This window comes from Oncorhynchus gorbuscha, linkage group LG15 (genome assembly GCF_021184085.1).
Source record: "Oncorhynchus gorbuscha isolate QuinsamMale2020 ecotype Even-year linkage group LG15, OgorEven_v1.0, whole genome shotgun sequence".
Taxonomy (NCBI): Eukaryota; Metazoa; Chordata; class Actinopteri; order Salmoniformes; family Salmonidae; genus Oncorhynchus; species Oncorhynchus gorbuscha.
The window spans coordinates 68,502,277-68,511,664 of NC_060187.1; the positions used below are offsets into that span (position 1 = coordinate 68,502,277).

General features: G+C 40.7%; 1 protein-coding gene across 7 annotated transcripts in view; it reads right to left on the reverse strand.

The window, feature by feature from the left end:
- The window catches only part of LOC123997870 (triple functional domain protein-like), a 176,997-nt gene extending 169,242 nt beyond the window's left edge, over window positions 1-7,755 (reverse strand). For 3 of the 7 annotated variants that reach the window (XR_006832194.1, XM_046302512.1, XM_046302511.1), the window contains exon 1: window positions 7,494-7,755. Coding sequence is in view for 5 of the 7 variants with exons in the window: in XM_046302512.1 (XP_046158468.1) it covers window positions 7,494-7,563 (70 nt within the window). In the remaining 2 variants the exon portion in view is untranslated. The remainder of the gene's footprint in view (window positions 1-7,493) is intronic. The other 4 variants (XM_046302506.1, XM_046302505.1, XM_046302509.1 and 1 more) reach the window with 3 other exon arrangements.
- Window positions 7,756-9,388: the final 1,633 nt, after the last annotated feature.

Here is a 9,388-nt window from a genome sequence, read left to right on the forward strand (position 1 = left end):
ATTTTATTTGATTAGGATCTCTTTTAATCCTCACTTGGACTAATCTTCCATGAGTCCTTAAACATTAAAATACAATTTACAATGCAATCACATTTAACACACTGTAATAAACAACAGACATAATACACTGCCATATTGACCAGATACATAATCTAACAGTCTTAAAAGATAGATTGGTTTGTTCATCTACCATAATCCTGCACAACCTTGCAATTTATTATATTTAAGTGGTTCTAAGTATTGTATGAATTTATAAATTGAAAGGTTTCTGGTTTGCTAGATGAATTATTCAATTTCTTTATTTCTCTGAATTGAAATGTTATTTTGCCTATTTCTCTTCTCTGCCGAGATAAGACATCGATGGGGGACAATCTATTTCTTGTAATGTGGTGTACTGTGTAAAATAAAATAAGCATGTGTTTTTCAATTATCTTGTTGATTGATGACCACCCAAGACCATTGTACATGACCACAAGAGAAGTATCATATCTCCACCATAAAACTATCCTTGTTGCTTTGTTCTGTGCAATCTGCATCCTCCTAATCTCACTTTCTGATGAATTTCCCCAGACCACAGAATAGTAGTTCACCTGACTCCCAATTCATGCTTGGGTTGTTTGCTTAAGAATCTTTCCCGGTAAATACTTCGCTATTCTTCTGATCATGCAGGCAGTTTTAACAATTTTCTTTAGATTTCTTCCACACAACTAGCACAGGCCGACAGTTCATGATCTATACTACAGAATTGTGCACCGATTGCTGCTTTGAGTGAGATGTGGCCTTATCTAGTTCTGTGGGTCAGTAAAAAGCCTAGTATCTCTAACTAATCTATACTATAAATGCCATGGATCTCATAAAAGACACTCAGCAGGCTGCTTTATAAACAGCTCTACAATAAACAAATGCATAACAATCAAGCAGCACTAAAACATCTGCTCTCCATTGTGAGCATACAGTGGACTCGCTGAAGAGAGGAGGAGGGAAACCAAACCACCGAAGTGAGTCTGGGCAAAACAGAACAGCTCCAGTCAAAAGCTCTTCTTTTTCCAATTATGAGGAGGATGGCATGATGGCGGCTGGGCTGAGGCCGTTTCATGGTGCAATGCCACTCTGGGCTGATTGCTTCTACTCCACTAGAAGCAACTGCCAATTACTTTGCGATAGAACGCAAGAGGACTCTTTCTGACTGTATAATATGTATAAAAGCAAGCCATGATGGCCTACTCCACCCTGACTTTAGCCTTCACTACTCTATCATTTGCAGAGGTGGTTATTCTGTCCTTACTTTCATTCGCTCTCTTTCTTTCTCCCCCCCCCTCTCTCTCTCCCCTTCTCCCTCTCTCATGATGTGAATTGATTCTGGAGCATCTGATCCCTACTACACTACACCATTATTATGACACAGCTATGAAGACTTTAGTTGGGTCAAGTCTGTTTCTCAGCAGCAGCCAGTAGACATTTTATTACATAACACTTAGGTTTCCACTTCGATAAGCATGATCACACTGGGTGATAACGCTGGATCACAGGCAGTACAACAATTTGTCTCACATTACTGGCCATTACAGGCTGATCTAATTAGGCCTAGTCATAATCTCCTTTTTCATTCCGAAACGGACAAAGACATTTAGAAATTTAATGTCCAACAGTTGATGGTAAATTGATGATAACTGTGACCTTTCTATGGTATAATATCACCACTAGAAAGCAAGTAATGTTTAAACGGAATAAATAAATAAGAAATGAGTAAAGGGGCTGTCATGACGTTGGCCTGGGGAGAAGGTTTATGACAGTCATAAATACCTCGTCCCCCCTTTTTCCTCTCTCTACCCTACTGAGGTTACATTTGCAAAACCCTTGGTTAACATAGAGATTCTGGGAACATCAGTAGGTGGGGGGAAATGAACTATATTCTGGTAATCCGAACAATTGAACATATGCGGTGGTACTTAATGAATATGATGTCAGTTCAGTTGTCATCTGAGACATTCTCATCAATGATCAAAAATGACAAACTCTACAGTGGAAAGTCTACACATCACAGTTATCAGATTCACATGGAATTATTGTTCGATTTAAATGTTTGAATATGAAATTATTTGTGATGGGATGAAATGTGATTTTAGCTTCTAAAATGTGAGATCATGGGTTTCATAAGATAGCTGCACAATCAGTAGCCCGCTCTGTGAGGACGCAGGCTTTAAGCTTTTCAAACCGTCTCCTCTTGCCTTCCTATATAAACCCTTGGCCGACAATAGAACTTCCTGTTCTGGGGATGTAGGACGACAGTCCTATGTCAGGAAAAAAATAGTTTCAGATAACTACAGAGCATTAGGCCAACATCCACGCGTGAGCATTTATGGAGTGGGGTCCACGCCCAGCCAGAACCGCCACCATGGAATGGCCCACCCGGACCTCCCTATGCTTTGAACCTCTTATTCACTACAGATAGTGATACCTCCTAGGGTTTGCCGTTGACTTAGCAGGCGACTGGAGCCAGCTGTCTCGGATTGGGAACCGTATTTAGGTAGCCTGAGTGCGCGTTGTATTTCGTGGGTGATTGTACCTGTCTTAGGTTAGGAAGGAACAGACAGAGTATCCGTCTACCACACAATGGCGTTACTCTGGTTACTACAACGTATCCAATTGACAACCAGAGACATTCTTCAAAGGACTCGGTTTGGCAACCATGACCTTCCATCTACCACCAACCTATCGAAGCGCAGCTCAGAGTAAATATTTGTTGCATTTTCCTTTTCCAAATGGGCGGTAATTTAGAATACATAAGATACTGTATTTACGATAGTACAGCTTCTCCCTGTATCCCTCAGTCTTTCCGCTCCTTCACTAAACCTAGCCCCTTTTCTTTTGTGTAACAAGCTGTCATATCTGTTCCGCCCGCTAAGACGTTTTTTTTCTTTATGACGTAATTTGTAATCAAGTTATGATTAATTGTGTGTATGTGTAATTTTGTGTGATTATTTAGGTATTTACTAAATACATAATTAAACCCAATTTTGTATTGCTGATTCAACTTGGTAGCCAGGGTTCGTGCAGATAAAATAATTTACAACTTTCAGATGAGACTGAAATAAGATGACGATTGATATTGACTGCTATTGATGTAAAATATTACTAGGTCTTTAAGAGTTTATTTGGAAGATAACAGCTCTATAAATATTATTTTGTGGTGTCTGACTCTCTAGTTAATTACATTTACTTGATTAGCTCAATCAGGCGATATTAATTACGGAGAAATGATTTTATAGAATAGCATGTCATATCACTTAATCCGGCATAGCCAAAGACACGACAGGGCTTTTCTAAAGATCAATCAAATGAAAGTAATTGGTAAACCTCAGCCTGCTCTGAGCTGGATAGTGGAACAATCATGTACACAGAAAATATCCTGATTTATACCGTTGCCAATGTGACGGCCGTCCTCTCACAAGAACAACCCCACTGTGTAATATGGTAAATGGTCAAAGCAAGGCAGCTATGTGGTGGAAAATGGCGCCTGACTACAGTATTTGATACAGGACAAAAATAGAAGGTACTTTGACATAGTAAACACTATATCTTTGTTGGAACCATAGGTCTCAATATACCACTGGTGTTACGATGGATGGCTAGTATATTATTACCTTGTAAATCAGAACTCAGTGGTGCCTGATTGAGCTACAGCGTACTCATTTGTAAGCATGGCATGATGCTGTGTCATAAAAGTTAGTCACACCTCATACATTTTTCGTCTTGTTCCTAAAAAGCAAGAAAATAAGCATAATTCAATTACACAATTCATTCAGTCTGCAATCCTTAAACAGCCACTGAAAATGACCTCCTGATTTGGGTCATTTGAAAGTTAATGGGCAATGCCACAATACGCTATGAATAGCCAGCGAGCAGCTCTGCATTACAACAGCTTACTGTACAGTGAGGGAAAGGATGATCCCTGTAAGAGTCAACTCACATCAAACAGGCCAAGACAACCTTATGCCTTCCCAAAGCTCGGTGCCAATGTAATAACTTGGTAAATAGTTTATACATAGTGTTAATATACACTAATATACACTGTATAAAACCTTAGGAACACCTTCCTAAAATTGAGTTGCACCCCTCCCTTTTGCCCTCAGAACAGACTAAATTAGTTGGCGCATGGACTCTACAAGGTGTTGAAAGCATTCCCACATGGATGCTGGTCCATGTTGACTACAACTATTCCCACAGTTGTGTCAAATTGGCTGGACGTCCTTTGGGAGGTGGACCATTCTTGATACACACGGGAAACGGTTGAGCGTGAAAAACCCAGCAGCTTTGCAGTACTTGACCCTCAAAGCGGTGCGCCTGGCACCTACTACCATACACCGTTCAAAGGTACTTCCAATCCCTTTGTCTTTCCCATTCACTGTCTTAATGGCACACATACCCAATCAATGTCTCAAGGCTTAAAAATCCGTCTTCAACCTGTCTCCTCCCTTAACTACACTGATTGAAGTGGATATAACAAGTGACATCAATAAGGGATTATAGCCTCCACCTGGATTCATCTGGTCAGTCTATGTCAGTCTATGAGCAGGTGTTCCTAATATTTTGTACACTCAGTGTAGAGTGAATATAAGCATACAGTGCAATAGTTTTGAATTCCTTGGGACATAGACCTAAAGCTTTGTGCGGGCTGACATCATAGGCATGCTACTGAGCTGCTGTAATGAGCCTCATCATCAAGTAGACTAAAAATTATGACAATCTCACTGATTAGCTCACAAGAGGATGACTCAGTATAAAATGTGGGATCTATACAATGTTTGTGGGAATGACATAATAACGTCCATCAGTCTAACTCATCACAAAATAAGGACAAGGAATAATAGACGACTATGACTAGCACAACATCTCCATGACTCCCACAACTCCAAACAGAAATATGTCTCCATAAACTGAAAAGAATACTGTTTTGATAGTTGACTTCCCTAAATCATTGAGCTATGACTTATGTGATGCGTATCGTCTTCCAATACAGACTGTCTAGTATATCTTCGCGTTAGATACTCTTCAAAGGGCGAATACTCAAATTAGCCCAGTCTCTTCTTAAATGACATATAACAACTTCAGCCAGGCCGTTTAGTACAGCCATTCGAGTTTAAAAAAGGCACGCTATTCATACCCTGGTCAAATCTAGTGCACTATATAAGGAATAGTGTGCCATTTGGGACACATCCAAAGTCCTACTCAAGACTAACTAGGGCATCATAGTGGGTGCACCCAGAGCTCCCCAAACCAAAGAAATCTGTTTCAGTGCAACAAGAAAGAGCAACTTTGTGCCAAGTGTTCAACGCTCTACAAGGCAGCAGCAATTAGGAAGCCTGCTGGAGAGGTTACAGAAAGTGGGGTGGCCTTTTCTGTCTGTTTCCCTGTGGTTTCAGGATGAATAGTGTTGTAGGATACTGACAGGCCAAACAACATATCCATGGCTGCATCCCAAATGGCACCCTATTATAGTGAACATATTCCCTATTCCCTAAATAGTACCTCAAAGGCATAGGGCTCTGGTCAAAAGTAGTGGACTAGATGGAATAGCTTTTGGGACTCAGCCAACATATTCCTTGCTCCTATCTATCGTATGCTTGGACGCAGTTATGGGTCATGTTGTTTGCTCTGTGTTTCACTGGCCTCTCTCTTACACCGTCATAACTAGCTTTCACAGTTTTAGCACCTACACAATATGTGTGAAATTTGAAAGTCTAAATGCATCACCATGCAAAACACTTACTAGCTTCAACACTGCACAAAATACAACCTAATTACCCGATACAGCAAGCTAAGCTTAGTCCTTACAGTTAACAATAATAGTACAAATGGGATACACAAACCTCAGAGCATCTAGACAGAGACCATTTACAGGCTAATGTTGTTCATGCACATCATTCAGGTTCATGTTGCTGTTGTTAACTCCCAGGACATGGTCTATAACAGCTACAGCAGAAAACACTGGCCACATACCAACAGTAGACTGCAACAATAGAATACAATCCATTATAGCATTCCCTGTCTTAAAGAGACACTGAGAGGAAATATTTGTGGCAACTATGGGAGAAAGGAACATAGACAGATGGTCATATATAACAAGGTAGAAATACAGCCTATAGTTTGAGGTCCCTTGACTCCATTAATGTTGGGACATTCCTCCGCCAAACCCAATTCCCTAACATTGTCTTTAGACAGCTCTTTCTTAACTTCTTTACCTCCAGACTCAAGTGACCTAAAAGCTCAAGTCAATGCTATGCAACATGCATTCACTAAAGAATAGAATAGAATGTATTATATAAATCATTAGGCTATATCACTCGTCTTTCCAATAGACTCAGTCCCTTCTTCACTTCAGCTTGACCCTGTCTGTCCCACTCAAACTTCTGTCTGTGTGTCATCCATGGGGATGGTGGGAAACAGACTTCTTGACCAAGATGCACCAGACCAGATGCTACAGAAACAGCTGAGCGCAAGCGACAGCTGCTCTGACTGTGGATCATCTGAGGTGGTCTCATCATGGTCCAAGGATATTCCCAAGGCACCTATATGCACTTTTTTTACTTTCCAAAATGTTCATTCCTTTAGGAATTACATTCTTACCCCAATTAATTTGGGGGGGAAATGGTGGCAGTGTGTGGTGTGGACGACTTCTGGGATGAATAGGTTTGGCCTACTAGGGTAATAAAAAAAACATTCTTAGGTCATTAAATTGACTAGAGAGAAAAAAATATTAGAATGTATACCAGAGATAAAATCAATGGTATTAGATATGTTCAAGTAAATAACCTAATAACACAATAATCTTAATATTTTGTAAGGATACATTTTCTAGGGATTCCGTTTATTGCCCTGATGGACTAATGGGTGTCTAAATAAACTAAACAGCAATAGAAAAACGTGATAGTCTATTATTGGTTAGTCCATAACACATTGTATGAGAGTAACCAGGAAGATGTTTCCGTAGGCTACGTAGGCCTGGCCTAAAACTCAGTTATGTTCCAGATTGTGCAGCCTCTACACCTGGGCGGCATCATAGACTACAGTTTGTTTACATGATAGGCTATCACAATCAATAGGATGTGGTTCTGACTAACAAGCAGCTGCCGAAGGTTCATTGGCCACGACGCAGGGTACAGAGAAAAAAATGTAATATGTTTTCTACACACATCTCGAGATAGGGATACATTTCATTTCTAGATTATAAACCACCCAAGACACATATGTTTTTTTTTACATTGAAGTGTGCGTAATTTACTATAATCTGAGGTTCACTCTGTTATCATATTGGAATAAAAGCAGAGAGGATGACAGGGAGCATGTTTAGGAGGATAATAATCGTATCTCTCTAACGCATCCACCTACCAATGGCTGAATTTGTTGATCAGTTTAGCATCTATACGGGAACAATGTAGATGGCATTATCAATACAGTGGGCTACCGGAGGTTCTCGCCCCTCTTTCACTTACCGGACTTGAAAAACGCCGCTATGTCGGCCGCATCTTTAGCAGCCTCATCTATTCCCTCTCCAGAGCTCATGGCTGGAATACCGATATGGGAAAATAATCTCCAAATAATTGACTTCCTCTAGATTTTCCGTGAAAATTGAAATGGAACACCATTGAAATTATATTCTACTGTAACACGCACACAATCTTTTCTCTCTTCAATAGGCAAGAGACCTCCATCTTGGCGAGAATGAAAATTCTTATTACCGATCGGCGGCGCTCCAGAGCCTGAGCACAGAGGCAGAGGGGGAAGTCCGTAGATTAAGGGGAGGTCTTGTATGGGGTCTCTGGCCCTGCTGGAATATCCCTGAAATTTTGAGGCATTGTGCGCCACAAATGGGATGAAAGGGGAGCCAAATCGGTTGGGTAGGGGAGCCAAATCATAAAGGCTTGGTGTAGCCTGGGTGCCAGTCTGTTTCTGCTCTCTTGCCAACTCCTTACGGATTTGTCATTGTCAAACATGTCTTGTTTGACAATGACAATGGAATTGGCAAAAGCACAAACAGATCTGGGACCAGGCTACACTTGGCCACCAGACATGATATAATATAGACATAGACCTTTCATAGGCTATGGTAGCCAACAGGAAAACATAGCTATGAGACAGGCTAGGAATAAAATGTTATTTATCACAAAAGCACTTCCTACACTGGGAATAATAATTCAAGACATTTCGACTGTTTAGCCTACCTGATGATGACTGGCCTGGTGGTATTATTTTCCATTAAAGATTGTATAGAACTACCTACAATAATGATTGATAGACGTCTGCTATAAAACATCTATATGGTTCATTCTGCGATCAAACACTGCCTCCCACTGGTTTAAAAAAGTATAAGGTACCTTTATACATGCATTGTGTCCTCTTCATACTGCATACTATACTGCAGTTTAGAAAGCCGCTAGTAAAAATCAAGTAAAGAAGATTATTATAGTGTCCATTTGGAAATGCATTGTCTCCGCTCCTCTCATGGCCTACATTACAAAGTGTCATCGAGGCATCTTGAAAATATCTAGAAGTGTGTCCTGTGATACACTCAACGGCTGCATCAACGTATCAATTCATGGCCTCCTACTCATATTCCACACAATGTTGGCGTGCGGCTGGGAATAATCATTAATTACATAGACGCATGTTTGAAAGACAAATGCTTGTATATGCCTGTATGCTCTCCATACTTGTGCATCCCACCTGTGTGACCCATTCCCTCTAGTGTAACGTTAGAAATGAAAGCGAATATACAAATACAGAAAGACGACAAACTGTAGACTAGCAGCCTTCATTAGTACATGTGTTGCCAAAAAAGGCGTCCTACAAACGTATCTTTCCAAATTGATTAAAAAGTCATCAATATCGGATTTTTCTCAATGATCTAATGAGAAGTTTATTTGCGGCCCCATGAGTGGACCGAGACGAATCATGTGGATTTGTAGTGTTTCTACACAAACTATTTATATGGTCAACACCCAACTAGCGCAGTCGATTTGGGCCGATTCTTCAATGCTAGCTGTGCATGGTGCAGCCTGCAGGGAAGTATTTGTAGCTGCCCCCATCAGAAAACAAATGTCCGTGCTATCCGGAATCCTCGGGACGTCCATACCCCATTGAAGTAGACATTCAAAGGGGTTAAGGTACGGGAAAAGGTTGGGGTTAGCATTAGGTCATAATTGTGGTTAATGTTAGGGTATGGGTTCAGGTTAGGGTTTAGGATATGGAAGTTCCAAGGATGCTGAATAGCAAATTCAGCAAAAATCATTTCCTTGGTCCTGCGTAACCAAGGAAACAGGTAACACAATTTAATTGGTGGGAAAGTGTTATCTGAGAACTGCAGCGTTAGCCCTCGAGCCAGCGCGGG